Source organism: Lycium barbarum, chromosome 6, assembly GCF_019175385.1.
Source record: "Lycium barbarum isolate Lr01 chromosome 6, ASM1917538v2, whole genome shotgun sequence".
NCBI classification, from domain to species: Eukaryota; Viridiplantae; Streptophyta; class Magnoliopsida; order Solanales; family Solanaceae; genus Lycium; species Lycium barbarum.
In genome coordinates, this window is record NC_083342.1 from 23857205 (window position 1) to 23877049 (window position 19845).

The 19845-nt window shown below is 37.2% G+C and overlaps 1 protein-coding gene across 4 annotated transcripts; it reads right to left on the reverse strand.

The window, feature by feature from the left end:
* Positions 1-9: 9 nt before the first annotated feature.
* LOC132643630 (homeobox-DDT domain protein RLT1) lies at positions 10-9058 on the reverse strand. 4 transcript variants are annotated; one of them, XR_009583685.1, is made up of 9 exons: positions 8688-9058; positions 6514-6621; positions 5737-6384; positions 3017-3087; positions 1138-1593; positions 963-1058; positions 778-875; positions 532-695; positions 10-332 (listed from the first exon to the last, which is right to left on the reverse strand). XR_009583685.1 is itself a non-coding variant. In XM_060360105.1 (8 exons), exons 1-8 carry the CDS (start codon positions 8695-8697, stop codon positions 309-311), a joined length of 1506 nt encoding a protein of 501 aa, XP_060216088.1. In that variant the 5' UTR covers positions 8698-9057; the 3' UTR covers positions 10-308. The 4 variants fall into 4 exon arrangements, 2 of the variants coding, with proteins under 2 accessions (XP_060216088.1, XP_060216087.1); XR_009583686.1 differs by having other exon boundaries at positions 3017-3069; positions 8688-9056; XM_060360105.1 differs by lacking the exon at positions 532-695 and having other exon boundaries at positions 10-327; positions 8688-9057.
* Positions 9059-19845: the final 10787 nt, after the last annotated feature.

Genomic DNA, 19845 nt, shown 5'->3' on the forward strand with positions numbered 1-19845 from the left:
GTACCTTACTTAAGCTAAATGACAGCATATATTACTCAAAAACAGTATTCCTATTTCAGCATCCAGCTACAAAATGGGATACAAATATTTTGAACTATACAAACACCGAAAGATCTCCTCACATGCTGGGAGTAAAGACGATTGGATTTAAGTTATCTTGAACTGTACATATCCAAAGGAGTTGTATCGACACATAAATCCAACAAATATTCCTAAAACTAATGGACCTGTTACTTTCCTTCAGTCAAAAGCAAATCTTTTAACCCTCGAACGAACTGGTGTCTTCCGTTTCTTCATCTTCACTAAAGCTAGGTGGTATCTCTGCAGCTGTCCTATAGAAAACACAAACAGACTCATCGCTAACCGTAAAGAATTGTTCAAAATTCTATAATAACTCAGCTTTAATATGACGAGGACAACCTCAGAACACATTGCTTTTTTAATTTGTCATAGCAGGTAGAAAGACTCAGATAACAGCACAACCTAGAAACTACCAAGGAAATATTGCACATGGTACCAGAAAATATTAACCTGCGCTCTGTTTTATGATCAACCTTCTAGAGATGGAGCAAAATTAACAAATGAAGGTCGTACATCAGTTCTAAGATTAATCATTCAAGGGGTAAATATGATTCTCAATAGTCATGACATCAAGTCCCATGATCATCTCAAAGTGGAGCCATATTCCAAAAATCCTATTAAACAAACATGTTAAATACATAGACAGAATAACAAATACTAGGTTGTCTAAAATCAAGTTCTTTAAGTTGGCCAAACCTTATATGATGATTTGTCTGCAGTGGTATTCCCATCACGGATGCTCTCCTCAAGTACTCTTGATGGTCGGGAACTTCATTCATTGCTCGTTTAACAACCTTTAAATAAAGTTGGGTTTATAGAATTCATAACCATGTCTAAACCAAAAGGAAGTTGCATGTATTAACAAAAACCATAAAGCTTACTCTTGTCTCATTGTGTCGGGGAATCTGAACCTTCACCTTCACAGGAACTAGATTACAATTTTCATTAACTGCTGGCCTCTTTCCACTGATGTGGTCCTATATATCATTTCAAGAAATGTATCAGGATTTTGCTGGACCGTAAAACAACAACGTATAAAGCAAAGTGGTACTATACCTTTTCAACTATTTGGGGGAGCTCTCTCGCTCCAAAATTATGATAGTCGCTTCCCTTAAAATCAGAAGGCTTGCGATCAAAATATTCCTTCTCTAACACCTTAAGGCTCGCTTCATTGCGGCTACTGAACCGAGGTGTCACTTGCGCCACATTGACTTTTCCAACAAAGGGACTTTGAAGACCATCGCTTGAACCAGTACTAGTTCTCATGTCTCCACGTCCATGTTTGGCCATAAACTTACGGCTGTCTCTGCTGTCAACTGCCATTTTTCTTGCAGAACCTTCATACATGTCTAATGATGAGTTCCACTCAGGATATTCATTATGCTCAGAGGACGTCTGCATAGGCCTTGCGTTGAAGCGATATTCAGGATGAGCGGAATTGGGTTTTCTTTTGAAGCTCAAATCACCCAGATCAGAATCATGAGAGTTGGACTTGGAATTGGATCCGAATCCCTGATGAGGCAATGCAAAAGAAAAATATGTATAATTCAAGAAACGAGATATCACAAGTGCTTTGGTTTAGACAGTAAGATCTATATATGGTAACTTTATAACATGAGCGGCCCCAAAAAGCAAGTAAAGAAGTCCATCCTTAACTGGGTCCTTGTAGATAAAACACATTAAAAAATGAAACAAAGTACATATACAGGACTAATTTTTATCTCCAAGGACAGATTTTACTCCAGACTCATTTTTTGATCTCCAATTCCAAGAAAGGCACTAATGTGATGAATGAAATAACTGGTGTATTCACAAAACACCATTCTATAGGAATTATCTTGATTAGTGCAAACATCCCTTTCGAACCTCAAAAGTGTGATTCTCGTAACAGAGAGCTGTTTCAAAAGTAAATCAACAGAACTCACCTTACTTTACTTTGCTTAAGTTTGAACTACATTACTAATCTTTTTCAAGGACAGCAATTCCACTTACTATAAAGAACTAAATTTGGTACTTTAGACATAGTACGGGTAAGTCACTCGAAAAAGCATCATTATTATAACAGAGTGATTAGTCGGGTTATCTCTTTATAGAAGTGTATTATACAATTTTTATCAGAAAAAGCAATACTACAATATTTAAAGTAAAACGACACAATGAAACAGCCATCAGGAACTCCCATTTCTTTGCTAAAAGTTCCGCTGCTATAACGATCCTTAATTTGATAAGTCCACTGTTATAACCATCTTTTCTTTTTGATCAGGTAAATGTTCCGCTGTTATAACCATCTTTATCTGAACATAGTAATCCCCTGTGGATTTAGAATAGTTCCATGAAAAGAAAGATCCAATCTGGTATTTTATAGTTTTGAAATAAGTTTCTCTTCATGGACTAAAGGAAGATAATTCTAGAAAGTTCCCAATGAAATAAAGGAAAATGAGGAGTATTATCTAAAGAAGCAACCAGAGATGCAAATACATACAAGAGACAGTTAGCTCCTCTACATTGGACAACACTTGGTGGAAAATTTCATTAGCTAAAGTTAGAAAATTTGGTCCAATAATCCAACCATAATGAACTCTAATTCACCAAAGATGTATTGTTGAGTTTGAACAAGCTTTTGTGAGATAAAAACCAATTCAGTAACTTTGGCCTCCATATCAGTAATCAAAAGGGCAGTTTGCAGCGCAGTTAACACTAATATATACAAATTGTGCGGCTTTGCTAAAGCAGAGTTCTAAACATAGCACTTCCTTAGTCCCTTCGCCTTGACTGCCGGTAGTAAAGGGTTAAAAATATCGTCTAAATTCTAGTTTTGATCTAGTTGACAGTACAATTTAAGCATTCTTGTGCAAATGTCCAATATGCAGAATGTTGATGGTTTTGAGATTCGTAAATCGAACCGATAAAGAGGAATGCAGAAAGATCCACTTACATTTGACCGCATGTAGACGTTGGACATATCTGGTGAGCAAGCTGGAACAGGTTCTGTAGAGTAATAAGGGTCTGAGAAGCATTCATATGACAGTACCAGAGAGCAACACTTTGAATCAGGAACTAAGTTACACTTTGAGAATCCATTTTTCAAACGTATAAACAAGAAATGTAACACCAACAAATATAAACTAGCAGATATATAACCCAGAATTGAGATGATACTGGACATACTAATAAGAGCTTCACATTCAGCATGAAAATCCCTCGTAACTCTTATTATAAATACATAATCAAGGTTGGCTACAACGTCAATGTCACATACCACAGACTAATGCCTATGAATAATTTAAAAAGCAAACTTCTGTGTATATAATAAAGTGCTTAGCATAGTTGATCAAATAATGAAATGTTCCTATTTTAATCCCCTCAGATGGGAAGAACACGAGTTCAACAGTTGCTGCCAATATTTTTTTGATAATCAATTATACTTATTGCCAATATATGAGTGTCAGAGCAAGAAGCTAGTAATTCTGGATGGACAAATATGCACGACACAACAAAAGCTGAAGCAAAACAAAGAGGGGTACAATAGAAACGTCTTAAATCAAGAAAAACATGAAAAAACTTCACAAATTGCATCTCAGAGACTAGCACACTCCATTATGGGTAATCATAACTATATCTATTGAATTTAAAGAGTAGATACCTTGCATAACTGCAATAATATGCAAGGTATGAAAAACTTAGAAGAATTTAAATGTCCTACTCTCAGTTAGATCTTTTTTGTGGTGTCCGGCCCAACTTTTTGATGACAGACCCAACTTGTCAGCACTAACAAGTTCACGGGGACCATCATCCTTTTCCTAGTACAGTTACCAGATAACTCTATATACCACAGGTTAGGCACAGGGAAATAAATCACCTAACGATTTTGCCTTTACTGGGATTCAAACCCTAATCTGGTCTTCAATCTAACTTCACCGGCCACTTAGCAACACCCTTGGGTGCATTTTACATTGATGTTATAATAAGAAGTTAAGAACTATGAGTAAAACGTAGCTGGCCACATAATCATGTTTCTATAATAAAGTTATCTTACAAAATGTAGCAGACAACACAATCATGTTTCTATCCCCTAGGTGCCAGAAATAATGACCAATCTATGTGGCAAGTCGTAATTGACAAATGTGAGAAAAACTTATCCCCCTGTATGACCAGTACCTGTTCTTCCAAGGAAGATTGACTCTTGTCAATAGTGTGTAAGAGGGTATACCTGCTACCTCATGATTCTTGTGCCTATTTCAGTCAATATAGAAAGAGAATTAACAGGTTCAGAAGCATAGCATCTCGCTTGTGGTGAGGAATATTATATTTGTCCGGTATACAATAGATGATTACAGGCACAGACAGAGAAGAATTGTTTAGCTGGACTTTGGAAGACGGGGAAAAAGAAGCAGAGTGTGGGATGTTGCTCCACTAGAAGATTGGATGTCGTTCGTAAAAAACCATATATTTTGTGTGGTTTTCTACTTTTTGGTATCCTCCTTGTATAAGGGTACTTTTTTGCCCATTATTAATAAAAGGTTATTACTTGATTAAAAAACAGGTTGAGAAGCAATTTCTTATAGGAAGGTATCTAATAAAGGAGGAAATTTCATCCGGTGAAGTGGAAAGACATAATGCAGGGTAAAAAGAGAGGTGGCATGGGTAAAAAAAATTTGAGATTACATAATGAGAGTCTTATGTTTAAATGGCTATGGAGATACAACATGAAAAGGAAGAACTGTGGAAAGAAGTTATCAATACCAAGTATAGTAAGATGGATTGTCGGAGTCCAAATCCTGTTATTTATTCTTGCTGAGAAGCTAATTGGAGAAATATCAGCAGGATGTGAGAGGAATTTCAACAGTATGTTAATGTGGAAATAGGCGGTAGACGGAGAATAAAATTCTGGAAATATCAACGGATGGAGAATGGGAGGCTCACAGATCAGTTCCCTACTTCGTACAACTTAACAAGTAACAAAAACTGTCTGATTATGATTGTTTTGCAAGAAACGGATGGCAGCTAAATTTTAGAAGGCATTTGAATGACTGGGATGTCAGCCAGCTACTAAATCCATTGGAATCTTATACTTTGGATGGCAGCAAGAAAGATTCTCTAAGATGGAATACAGAAAAGAATGGAACCTTTTCTGTCAAGAGCTGCTACGGCATGCTTCTGGAAAGCGTGATAATTGGGAAGTGGAATGGTCATGGAAGATGCTTTGGGAGACAATGTATATCTTTTGTAAAATATATGTGCTTACAAAATTATAGTTTTGGTGTAAGGAACAGATTGTGGGGGACGTTTCTCAGCTCGTTTATACATAAAATCTATGAGCTGAAAGCTTTGCGTGAGAATGTAATCCTTTTGTTGTACTTTTGCAGTACCTCCTTGGTACTTGCTTTAATAAAACAATATCTTATCAAAAGAAAAAAAGAAGCTATCAATATCATGTTTTTCTGAGATAAAACTTTGATAAGACAGAGGGTTTTTGTCGTGTATAGCACGAAACAAATCAAAACTAAGCAGCTAGGCTGAATACGAACTAAGCATGGCGAAGCAGAAAAAAGTATCTTCCTGAAAGACAAAGACACATGAGCTGAAGCGAAAATAGTAATTCCAAACAGGCACATAAAACTTGGATTAAAGAAAAAAAAAAGCATTTGACCTCACCATTGACAGGATTTGGCACTGATGATTCAAAAGAACCAGGAGGAAGTGGATCGAATTCAACACCAAGTGGTGGACCATCCAGTCGGTAGTGCCTACCCAATTGCCTCTTCACAGCAGTAATTGCAGCATTCTCTACCTGACCCTTTACTTTTAAATACCCAGACGGGCCATTCTTTGGTTTTACTCCCTTAAAATCAGTGGGTAAATTCTGCGATATGTATCTTGAAGTTGCTATATCGTATGGTTCTGCATTTTGCGAAAAACGTTCATTCCGTAATGAAGAGCTGCTCTTTGAAGATTCATCGTCCATGCGATTAGACTTTTGTCTAAAATGAGTTCCAACCTCATATGTCACATCTGCAGTTGAGAGTTCTGGGCCAGTTAGCCTTCTACTCTCAACTTCCCGATGATCAAATTTCCTATCATCCGCTTGCTTGGTGCTACCACAAGAATCCTGCCTAAATCCGCTGCCATGATCCTGAATAACACCACTTGAACGATCTTGTCTTCCATTGGAATATATTTCCCCCTTTGCCAGCCTCTTGTCCTTCAGCCTCCTGTGACAAAACCACCCAGAAATTTGTTTTTCTGATAACCCCGATGACTCTGCCAGATCAGCTTTCAGCTCGTCGGTAGGATATTTGTGTTCTGAAAAATTATAAACTTTCTCTTACTGCTAAGTCTGAAACAACAGGCATGATGTTGTGGTTCATTGCAAAAATAAAAAATAAAATATATATATATATATATATATATATAGTGAGTATGATCAATTACGTTCATAAAGTTTCTCCAGTGCTTCGACCTGAGCACGTGTCTTGATTATTCTTTTCCTGTTTTTCTCAGGGTGACCTTTATCATCTTCAGAATGCACTTCACATAAATCTGCAAAAGATTAACAGCGTCAACAATTTAACTATTATCCAAGCTGGAATAAGGACTATCAACTGTTCCCAAAATAAACTAGAGAAGGGGACTTTGGAAGGGGATCGTGTGTAACAATTCAGTGACAATGGAACACTTCAAAAACCAGATCTGAGTTGACTCTGGTCATACATTCTCCTTTCTTTTTCTCTGTTTTTTAGGATAAGTAATTCCAAATGGCCATATTTCTTCTTCAAAAGATCATCTTAACATGAAGGTACAGCATAGTTCCCACACAGAATATCATTAAATCATCGCTACAACTGCCAGCTGTTGCAGACAGCTCTACGCATCTGACTGTACTGGTGATACATCCTATGAAGAACAAATGAGACCTGTTGAAATCCGATCCTCCATGTACAAAAAGAAGCTTTACTTGGTCACCCCTCCCCAACTCAGGGAACTCATTTCATTTAGAAGCAACATAAAAATTAACCAAAGAACACAGGATTAAAGAATTAGAGAAAAAGGAATAACATAGATTTCATAGTTGCACTGACTGTAAACCCTCATCAAGATCTTCCTTTTATGTATTGCATATTTAGAGGCTAAAGTAGCAATTTGAATTCCAGCTCTGATGGAAAATGAAAGGAAAAAGGGCATTTCCCAATGCAAATATGTTACATATCTGATACACAGTGACCTTAGTCATGCGCCTAGCATAGAACGAAAGAAAAAATGCAATCTCGATCATCAGTATCTCAAGTTTCAACCACTTATAGTCCTCAGAATGCCATCCTGCTATGCATGCACCATTGTAGTGGAACATCACATTAATCATTTGTATAGATAATCTTAGTTATCTCCAAATTCAATCCATTCCCTATCATCATAACCAATTAACACTTCCCTTGTCAAGACATTGCCAATATCATGTTACAAATAAAGTAATCCATATACAGCCAGACCTCTCTATAATAACATTCACTATAGCAGCCATGTTCTCTGTGGAACCGGTCTTTCATGTTATGTTATGTTATATGTTTTCTATAACAGCATTTCTCTATAGTAGCCAAAATAAGTTTGAACAAATGATGCTATTATACAGAGGCTTTGACTGTATCAGCAAGACTCTCAAATCCATCCCCCCCCCCCCCCCCCCCCCCCAAAAAAAAAACAAACTACACACAAAACCACAAAACACCTACATTACACATAAATCTTCAAGTATAAAGGAACATTCAATCTTGCAAATTGCCCAATCCACCTGATACTTTGGAACCATTAGCAGTCAATCATCAATCAACAATCCCAAATCAGTTAGAGTTTGGTTATGTGAATCCTCTATATCCATTCCGCTTATAACATTATCATTAATTTTTTATTTTCTTATGTTATGAAGCATGATTTACATTATTTACACACCATCAAACTAGCAGCTTTTAACATTCTCTACCACACACAACAAAAGAGCACATCAAGGCCTCATTACTCTGCAAGAAATGTGCAAACCCCCCCCCCCCCCCCCCCCCCAACAACCAATAACACAAAGATAACATCTAAAGCTCATTATCACAGAAATGCAGAAACTGAAACTACCCATAGAGCTCAACTTAAAACAGCACATAAAACCAAGAATTTCTAAACCCCAAGAAATACCCACAATTAAAAAATCCAACAGAGTGATAAAACACACAGAATTACATCTGATTTTTGATCTGTAACAGAAAAAAGGTATAATTTTGATACCTTCTATCATTTTTTCTACCACACACAACTAAAGAGGACATCAAGGCTTAATTAATCTACAAAAAATGTGCCATTAAGAAAAACAACTAATCACAGAGATAACATCTAAAGCTCATATCACATACTTGAAAGCTGTAAAAGCAGAATCTTTAAACTCACAACAATGCATAAACTGAAACTGAATTTACCCATAACTCAACTTAAAACAGCACACAAAAACCAAAAATCTCTAAAACCCAAGGAACACCAGCAATTGAAAAATCCAAAAAAATGGTAAAACACACAGAATTATATCTGATTCTTGATCTGTAAAAAAAAAAAAGGTTTAATTTTGATACCTTCCATCATTTTTCCTCAACAAAACCTTTCTGGGGTTTTCCCAATCTCCTTAAAAATTCAATCTTGGTGGCATACCAGGCAAAAAATTCAAGAATTGAACCATCATTTTATTGCAGAAGAAATTGGAAAATAAGATGTATATATACCAAAGGGAAAAAAGGGTTTAAAAAAATTGTAATTTGACACATATCTGGATTAGAGAAGCCATTATTATCAAAAGGGTAAGAAAATTGTTGTGCAAAAAAGAGAATTTTGGAAGAAGTCATGGTTTTGCTTTGCTTTGCTTGTTCGGTTGAGTTCTTTTCTTCATTATTACACGTTCCTCTTCTCTCTCTCTCTCTCTCTCTCTCGGAAGATTTAACTTTTGGTGACAAAAAAGTCTCATAATTAGAAATGGTGACAAGTTTGACCAGCCAAGGTTAAACTTATCTTAAAAATAAAATTGAGACTGAATTATAATTTTTAAAACTTATAATCTTTTACAAAATACACAAAAGTCTATACACATTATACAAAAACTTCTTCCAACCCACACACATTATACAAAAACTCTTTCCAACCCAGTTCCCCCCGCGACCCTAACTACTTGTTCATTTTATTTCAAAAAAAAAAAAACAGTTCCCAGTTCGTCTCTGTCTCTCTCTGTTGCTGCTGCAAAAACCGGCGACCACCATTGTTGTTGCTCGTTCCTCTCTCTCCATTGCTGCTCATTTCTCTCTCTCTCTCCAATGCTGTTGCTTCTCTATTCATTCTCAAGTAAACTTTTTTTTTCGCTTGGTTCAAAAGTTAGGGTTTTGAAATCAGAGTGTGAAAATGATGATTTTGGTTAGAGAAGATGAAGAAGAGCATGGGTTTTTCTTGAATGTTGTTTGTTTTGTTGTAGTTTCGTGTATTTGTTGCACTTGTTGGGGTTTGTGAGTTTGTAAATAGTGGTTGTGGTTGTGAAATTATGGTTTTTGGTGCTGTTTTTGTTCTTCTTCTCCTTGTTGTTTCGTAAAAAAAAAAGACTTGCAATTTTGTTGACGTTTTCCAACAACTGAGGTTACCTGTTGCAGCAAATTCAGCACTTGTTTGACAGTTGCAAACATCTGCTGAGGTTGCATGGTTTGGTGTATTTTGTTTAAGTTGTGAGTAAGATTTGTGATGATTGTGTGTTTGTAGTGAAATATAGATGTTTTTGCTATTGTTGTTGTTGCTGTTGCAGCAAATTCAACACTTGTTTGGCAGTTGCAAACATCTGCTGAGGTTGCATGGTTAAAAAAAATCCTATTTGGTGTATTTTGTTTAAGTTGTGAGTGAGATTTGTGATGGTTGTGTGTTTGTAGTGAAATATAGATGTTTTGTAGTTAAATTTAGATGTTTTTGCTGTTGTTGTTGCTGTCATGCTATGGTTTAGGAAAAGTTTTGATTTTATGCAACAGCTGCTGGATAAAATCAAAACAATTGGTGAGGTTTTTGCAACAACTGAAGCAGTTGTTGTAGCATATTAACAAGCTGTTGTAAAAAATCAAAACAGTTGCTAAGCTGTTGCTACTGTTTTTCTATTTCCAACAGATTAAGATTCTGCTGCAACAAGTAATAAGTTGTTGCAACAACTTCGTATTTTGTTGCAACATATTCTTAATCTGTTGCAACAACTGATTACTTGTTGCAACATATTCCTTTTCCCTTTTTACTTTGAATGTTGCACTAACCAATTAAAACTGTTTTTCTATCTCCTGTGTGTAGATAAAATGGCTCCAGTTAAAAGAAAATGAGAGAAACCAATTGAGGGAGAAAGTAGTAACAGAGTTAAAGTGCAAACACCATTAGATAAACTTGTGACTGCTATTTGTCAATCAACAAATGAGGAAAGAGTTAGTGAAACTGGGGCTTCAGAAAGAGAGGAAACCCACGAAACCTTTGTTGGGCATGAAGAAGAAAGTGATAAAAATGAACAAAGTGAAGAAACTAGAGAAGAAAGTGAAAAAGATGATGAAAAATCTGCTGAAGGAGATGAAGAAAATGAAGAAAATACTGAAGGAGATGAAGAAGAAGGAGATGAAGAAGAAGGAGATGATGAAGAAGGAGATGAAGGGGATGAAGGAGCTGAAGAGGATGAAGGAGGTGAAGAAGATGCAGAAACTGAAAATGGTAATGAAGAAGAAGGAGATGAAGGGGATGAAGGAGCTGAAGAGGATGAAGGAGGTGAAGAAGATGCAGAAACTGAAAATGGTAATGAAGAAGAAGAAGAATCAACAGATCAGACCTTGGCCGAGTTAAGAAGAAAAAGGAAACATAATGTGGATGCCAATCTTGTTGAGTCTTCTAGTATTACCACAGATCCCAATAGACCTTCGATTGAGGAGGTCTTCAAAAGTTTCAGCATTGAAAAGTACGGCGTGACGATGCCGCTGAATGGAAATAAGGATTTGTCCGGTGATTTTGTGGTTAGATCAACCATGGGCAAGGGCTTTGACACATTCAGGGGCATTCTCCGGCAGCAGGGGTTGGAGAATTTCTTTAGGGCTAGCTGCTTTGGGCTCTATTTAGATTTGCCTGAAGATAACGGTGCCCGATTTCAAATGACAATGGTTTCTGAGCTTTTGAAGCGTAAGATTATTTGTGATAGAAAGGATGAGATTTGGATCAATTACTGTGGCATGCCGGTTTGCTTTGGCATGAAGGAGTTTGCCATAGTTACCGGATTGAGATGTTATCCTTGTGAGCCTCTTCCTACTGTTGTATTAACCAAGCTAGCTGGGACGCCCAAGGCAGCCAAGAAAGCAAAGGGTTCCAAAGCTAAGAATGATGTCTCTTTGGTAAACTTAGTGGGAAAGAGCTACATTCAAAAGAAATTATTGCAAGATTTGGAGTCCAAAACTTTCTCAAAAAAGCACAAGGAGGCACTGTGCTTAGTTTGGTTCGTGCACAGTATTCTTTGGGCAAGAGATGTAAACTACAACATACCGCTTGGATTGATTAAACTTGCTGAGGACTATGATGCCTTCAACAACTATGCCTGAGGTTTTCAAAGCTTTAGCTTGACTGTTGAATATTTGATGAAGGATTTGAAGCCAACGGGGAAGACACAAAACCTATATGGCTTCCCTTGGGCTTTCATGGTAAATTTTCTTCAATGTTTTACTTTTTTTTTTTTAATTTCAATCACTATTTTGATTTTTGATGGCATCTTTTTTTCTAGGCTTGGGCATTTAAAGCCATTCCTCACCTCAGGCATCAAGTCAAGGAATACTCTGAAGAAGTTACCTATCCAAGAATTCTTAGATGGCTCACTGCCAGGAACAACACAAAATTGAGTGTTGACCTTTTCAACCCCCTTAAGGAAGTTGTAAGCATTAGAACACAACAGATGACTAGGTGTTGCAACAACCTTTATAATCTGCTGCAACAACACATGCATCTGTTGCAACAAGTTATGTTGTCCAACAGATAATTAACCTGTTGCAACAAGTTACCCAACAGATGAATCTGTTATAACATGCAACTAGTTTTTTTACAACAGATGAGTAACTTGCTGCAACAAGTTACCCATCTGTTGGAAAATGTCCAACAGATGATAAACCTGCTGCAACAAGTTGAAAATCTGTTGGAAAATTTCCAACAAGTACCACAACTGTTGCAACATATCACTTTATTTGCTAATTTGATAACTTCTGAATCTGTTACAGTAAGTTTTTACAACAAGTACAATAATCTATTGCAACAAATTACTAATCTGTTGTACAATATCCAATAGATGAGCAACCTGCTGCAACAAGTTACCCATCTGTTGGAAAATTTCCAACAGATGAGATACCTGCTGTAACAAGTTACCTATCTGTTGGACATTGTCCAACAGATGTGTAACCTTTTGCAACACCTGATAACTTATTTTAAATAGGTTTTGCTTTTTATGATTTAGCACCATTATGATATATCTACTTTCTTGTTGTAGGTTGTGAACCCATGGCTTGTCCCAACAATAAGAGAGTTGGAGATGCCATGCCTTGTCACCTTTGTGCCCATAGAATCTGTGCCTGATAAATTGATTGATGGGTTCAAAGGGGAATTGGCTGGAGTGACAACCATCACTAGGGTTGATGATGTTGTAGCTGGTGGTGGTGGTCATGGTGGTGATGTTGCTGTTGACGCTGTTGGTGGTGCTGATGCTATTGGTGGTGGTGTTCAGCCTGTTGATGTTGTTGTTGTTGGTGGTGGTGTTGGTGATGATGTCCCAGCAAGTATTGCTGGGAAAAAATTAAGAGATGATGATGCTAATATTGGTGGATTTACTCCAGTTCCTAGATTGAGTGATTTTTCAGAATTTGGTGGTAATTTTAGTGGTGGTGGATTGAGTGGTAGAAGATTTGCTGATGTTGGTGCCGGTACTTCTAAGGTGCCTTCATGTGCTTGTGAGTGCACCACTTGCAAGGACAAAATGGATAATTTGATTAGAAAGGTGGAGGAATTGGTGCAGGCCCAAGAAGCCACAAACACTTCTATGTAGAGGTTGATATCCAAGAGGGGTATCAATCCATCAAAAAATCTTTCCTCACCTTATACTCCTGTTCATGTTCGGAGGAGGGGCAAAGCAATTGCTAAGGCACTTGCATCAATTAGATCAAGAAGATCTGTTGCTACTCCCAGTAAGTCAATTGAGACTCCTCTTCTTGATGTTGGGCCAAAAGTGCTAAAGAAGGTGGACATTTTCAAGCCTGTACATGCCCAAAGAAAGAAAAAGGTTGAGACTGCAATCAAGTCCAAAAAGAGTGAGAGAACCATGTACTCAATGCATGAATTTGGAGCAGCAGACTTCAAGGCTTTGACAAGCATGTAAGTTTGGTGGGAGGATTGGGTAAGTTTCAACACTTGTATATATCTATCTAATTCAGTATGTTGTTGCAACAAGTAGATAATCTGTTGCAACAAGTTAACTAACTGTTGCAACAGTTCTTTTATTTTGTTGAATCTGCTGCACCAAGTTAACTAGCTGTTGCAACAAGTAGATAATCTGTTGAATCTGTTGCACCAAGTAACTAACTGTTTTACTACAAGTCCTGCTACTAATGCGTATGAGGCAAATTAATTTCCCTGACATAATCCTGGACCTTAATTTTTACAACAACATGTCCAAGAGGTACGCAGAATTGACAAAAGAGAGTACAGTTCCAAATGTCGTGCCTCTGAAGGTTAGACTTGCTGAATTCAAGTGGGATGATGATATGGTCGATTATTGTAGGGGTGTCAGACCCTACCCGGGAGGCTGCTCGTGGGCTGGTGCAAAGAGGGTTTTAACAGTGATGAATATTAATGTCACACATTTTGTCACTCTCGAGTTCATGATTGAAGAGGGAGTGGTAAATGTGTATGACTGCAACGTTCCTATCTACGAAGAATCTGATTTCTTTTGTTTCATGGAGCCGATAATGGAATTATGGCCCAAGTTATTGCAACAGAGTGGAATGTTCGCACACTTGCCTGCAAAGTTACTCAATGAATCGTGGGAATTTAATAGGCTCCAGAATCTCCCCCGCAATGTCACTAGTAGGGCATGTGGTTCGTGGTCAATTGCTTTTATGGAGGCTTTGCTTACCGGCACAACTGTGACAAAACCCGAAAGTCTAATCAGCGACAACTCTGTAGGGAGGATGCAATGGAGATGGGCATTAGGTGTCATTGAAAAGGTGTTGGAGCCCTAAGATGGGTTGATAAACAGTTCATTGATTTTGCGTTTTTTGGAGCCAAAATGTGGCCTGTTGAATAATTTAAGTATATATTAGGAGTTTTTTTTAATGACATTATGTAATTTAAGTATATATTAGTTGTTCAGTACTTTTCTAAGACATTTTGTTAAGTATATATTAGGTGTTCATTATTTAAGTTGTTTCAATACATTATGTTCAGTGGTTTCAGTAGTTTTAAACAAGTCACAAAATCTAACAGTTGTTGAAGAAGTTGCAACAACTGACCCATCTGTTGCAACAAGTTTTTAATATGTTGCAATAGATGGTTCAGTTGTTGCAACATATGGGTCAGTTGTTGTGACAAATCTAACTGCTATTGAAGAAGTTGCAACGACTAACCCATCTGTTGCAACAAGTTTGTAATCTGTAGCAACAGATGAGTCAGTTCTTGCAACAAGATGTAAATTTGTTGCAACAGATGGTTCAGTTGTTGCAACATATGGGTTAGTTGTTGCGATAAATCTAATTGCTATTTTAGAAGTTGCAATAAGTTGATAAGCCGTTGCAACAAGTTTGTGATCTGTTGCAACAGATGAGTCAGTTGTTGCAACAAATCTTTCAATTGTTGAGAAATTGCAACAACTAACCCATCTGTTGCAACAAGTTTGTAATCTGTTGCAACAGATGGGTTAGTTGTTGCAACAAGTGCATTATCTGTAGTAACGGATTAGTAACCTGTTTAAAAGCTTCAAATTTAGTAAACAATAAATATCATTGGTTTTCGTTGTTTACACCTAAATTTGGGTGAATCAAGTAGTTCTCATCAAATTACACCAACGATCGCTCGATTTGGGAAGTATACGCTTAGTTGATCATATGTCCTGACTCAGAATACTATCAAATTGGTTAGGAACATTTAGTAAACAATAAATATCATTGGTTTTCGTTGTTTACACCTAAATATGGGTGAATCAAGTAGTTCTCATCAAATTACACCAACGATCGCTCGATTTGGGAAGTATACGCTTAGTTGATCATATGTCCTGACTCAGAATACCATCAAATTGGTTAGGAACATTTAGTAAACAATAAATATCATTGGTTTTCGTTGCTACACCTAAATATGGGTGAATCAAGTAGTTCTCATCAAATTACACCAACGATCGCTCGATTTGGGAAGTATACGCTTAGAATTTCCCATCAAATCAAAGAAATTACCGTCTAATCCATTAAGGATGTTAGTAGATAAATATATTGATCACTAAATATCATTGAATCCCTTTGTTTAACACTAAATATCATTGGTTCCCTCTGTTAATAACTAAACATATGTGACTTATATCCTAGTTGTTGCAGCAATTTCATGATCTGTTGCAGCAATTACATAATCTGCTGCAACATTGTAACTGCTGCAACAAGTACATAATCTGTTGCAGCAATTGCATAATCTGTTGCAACAGTTGCATAATCTGTTGCAACAAGTACATAATCTGTTGCAGCAGGTAACATAGCTGTTGAACAAGTCATATCACTTGTTGGATGAAACAACTCATTCCATTTGTTGGATGAAACAAGTTAAGGACTTTCTGCAACAACTCATTCCATTTGTTGTAAAAACTCAAAACACTATAGGAACTTACTGTAACAAGTCATGTCACTTGTTGGAAAACCAAGTTAAGTTAGTTGCTGCAACAAGTCCGATTACTGGTTGGCAAAATCCCAACAAGTTACACAGCTGCTGCAACAGAATTTTTACTTGGTGGAAACTGTTCAGAAATTACAAAACCACATAAAATACATTGGTGATTTGAGCAAGATCAACATATCATTTAAACCAATTTTACTAACAGAAACAACATAAAAATGTCATAAAATCCAATTTCACAAACACAAACAATAGTAATTATTATTACAAGACATTGCAAATTTAACAACTAGGGAACAATTAGGTTTGGGCATGTAGTTTTTTTATGGCCAGCTGTTTTGCATATGGAGCATTTATTTTTCCTCGTTGCAAGTGATTCCCCGATTCCACGCCTCCTCTTTGTCCGTCTTCTTCCCGGTTTGCTCGGATCAACATGTGGATGAAGGTATTTCTCTCTCTAAAATCTCCATAGGAACTTCCCAATATTCTTCAGAAGGCACAGGATTCATTCCTCATAGTATGCAATTATGTAATTCTCCACCCTGTAATATGGAGATGAGTAGTCATAAATCCGCCTTCCAAAGACTTCACCATATTGGACTCGAAGCGCTGCCATAGCATGTGGGCAAGGTATTTTGTCCAGGTCAAAAACTCTACAAGTACAAGATCTTCTTTGCAGATCAACTGTTGCAACTGAACCGTGGCCGATGACGCTGAACTTGTAGTTGGAAATTTGATGGGCCAATAACTTATTACCCAAGTTGACAACTTTTGATTTTTTTTTCCATTAAGGGAACAAAGATGGTTGGTGAATCGATGAACTCCATACGCCTCTCATGAAATTTCTCAGTAAACCTCCTGTTTATGGAATCAAATAGAGCAGTAATGGGAAATTCTCTTTCAACATTGAACATTGAGTTCACCGACTCAGCAGCGTTTGTCATCATAAAATTATACCTGACAAAACAAACATATTAGTGTTGGAACATGTGGCTGAGGCTCAGCTGTGTCAAAAATCACAACAAGTACAATATATGCCGCAACAAGTTACCTATTAGTTGCAGTAGATACGTTACTTGTTGGAAATAGAAATGTGCAAATACCTATTTCCGGGGCAGAATGCCCTGCTCCATCTGTGGAATCCAGCACGTTCAAGATGTTCGGCGGCCCCAGGAACCAAATCTCTGATTTGATTGAAATGGTCATTGAGACATCAACGCTTTTGCTGCTTTATAAAATTGAGATACGACCGCCCCATTGTAAAAGGTGGTTCTCAGATTTCCCCCTATGTGCCTCATGCAAAAACCATAATGACATGTAGGGAAGTCAATTGAAACCGCCTTTTTGATACTTAGATGTCTATAAAAAATTATGCACAACTCAGGGGTATCCTCTATATAGCTTCTCATTTGTTCAAAAAAATATTTGTACGAAGCATCACATTCCTTGCCCACTACACAAAATGCCACTGGAAAAATATGATTCTCCGCATCTTGTGCGACTGCTGACAACAACACTCCTTCGTACTTGCTCCTCAAGAATGTCCCATCGACAGCTATGGATTTTTTCATTTGCACAAAACCAAGCATCCAAGCATTATAGGCTACAAAAAAGTACTTGAACTTCCCATTTTCATCAACCTTCAATGCCGTCTTACTTCCTGGATTTTCAGAACGAAGCATATAACAGTACGCATCAAGCACTGCCTACCCGTGCTCATGTGTCCCCCTTGTCAAAGCCTTTGCAATCTCCATGCCCTTCCAGACCTTCCAATAACTTACCTTACAACCCAAATCTGTACGGATTGATTGACTCATATATTTTGTAGATGGGCCTTTACCGTAAGGAAACTTATCTTTGAAGTATTCACCAATGACTTTCGCAGTAGCGTGTGGATTATTGCTCGTAATGTGCTCAGAACCACATGTGTGATGCTTTATGTAGGTTCTGATACAAAATCTGTCAGAACTTAAAAAGCTTCACAGCCCTCAGCCACCACTTGCACTCCGGATGTACACAATTGAAGCAATACACAGTACGCGAATTAATCACCTTCTTGATTCTAAAATCTTTCTTCAAGCAAGCAAGTTTCAACTAAGTGGCTAGTTGTTCCTTGTTCTTGAATGACATTCCTTTATAAAAACCCGTTTCATCATCTTGAATATGGCTAGACTGTATTGATTGTGTAGTGCCCACTGTATTGCTCGCAACTTCGGGTATAAGAATCGGGTCAGCCCCACTTCCATTATCTGGGATATCCACATCCACCCCATCTAATTCATCATTTAACACATCTTGTTGGTCTTGAGATAAATTGTGGTTCTCTACTGGGCTTCCAACAACGTATACCCTTAAAATAGGCCTAGCTACATCATTCAAATAAGCACACAAACAAACTTGATCAGTTATCTTAAATGGCAAGACCCTCTGATTTTCAAAAGAGCTGTGCATGTAAGTGATGGCAAGATCTTTTGGTTCACAAGTTAATTCGCAATAGGTGATGATTAGGTTCACAAAATCATCGAACATAACATCTCTTTGGACAGTCATCTCTATCGTCTCTAACGTGTCACTACCCTTCCATCGCCAAATATATCGATTGCTCTTCTCGATTCATTCACCATGGCAATCAAACCCTATTGTTATTGAGTCCCCCATTAGTGGTGTTCGAGGTACCTGAAGATATTTTGTTTAACAAAAAATTGGTCATGAGAGTACATACCAATCTATAACAAAATGAAACAGCTGCAGCAGTTGTTCCAACACATTATTGACTTGTTGGAACAAGTGGACTACTTGTTGCAACAGGTAATAAAATTGTTGCAACAAGTCACTAATCTGTTGGAGTCAGCTTCAGTTTTTTTGGGGTAATGTTTCAGACTGTTGAAGATGCCCAACAGATTATCGAGTTGTTGCAACAACTGTATTACTTGTTGCAATAAGTAGTACACTTGTTGCAGCAAGTCAATAATTTGTTGGAAGTTGCTTCAGTTTTTTGGGTTCTGTTTCAGACAAAAACTGAAGCTGACTCCAACAGATAGTTGAGTTGTTGCAACAAGTGGAACACCTGTTGCAACAACTATACAACTTGTTGCAGCAAGTCAATAATCTGTTGGAAGCAGCTTCAGTTTTTTGGGTTACGTTTCAGACAAAATTTGAAGCTGACTCCAGTAGATAGTTGAGTTATTGCAACAAGTGGAACACCTGGTGCAACAACTATACAACTTGTTGCAGCAAGTCAATAATCTGTTAGAAGCGGCTTCAGTTGTTTGGGTTCTGTTTCAGACAAAAACTGAAGATGACTCCAACAGATCGTTGAGTTGTTGCAACAAGTGGAATACCTGTTGCAACAACTCACTCAGTTGTTGCAGGTTATTTATTTAACAATTACAACAACTTCATAATTTGTTTTAGAAGTTGCAACAACCACATTATATGTTGCAACAACTACAACAGCTACTGTAAGTTGTTGGAAAATCAATAGATTTATACCGAGGTGAAAAATTAAAATAAAACAGCATTGCTGTACTTACCAAATGAGCGGAAAACACTTATGAAGTAATTTCCAGTGCTACACCAACAAAATCCAGTCAAAAAATTGCAAAATCGGGTGATCACGTTTTTTTCTTTCTTGAGCAACAATGGCGGACGAAGAAGAAGAAGAAGAAAAAGAAGAAGAAAGTAGAACAATGGAATGAGTTATGAAGTAATTCCCAGTGCTACACGAATTAAATCCAGTAAAACAATTGCAAAATCAGGTGGTTTTGTTTGTTTCTTTCTTGAGCAAAATACAGTCAAGACAAAGAAGAAGAAGAAGAAGAAGAAGAAGAAGAAACGAGCAGCAGA

Excerpts from the sequence above, each read along its gene's own strand:
- LOC132643630 (XM_060360104.1), bottom strand. Across the intron at positions 1,594-3,016 it reads ACGTCTACATGCGGTCAAAT|GGATTCGGATCCAATTCCAA; the intron begins GTAAGTGGATCT and ends TTGCCTCATCAG. Across the intron at positions 333-777 it reads CAGACAAATCATCATATAAG|GACAGCTGCAGAGATACCAC; the intron begins GTTTGGCCAACT and ends TGTTTTCTATAG.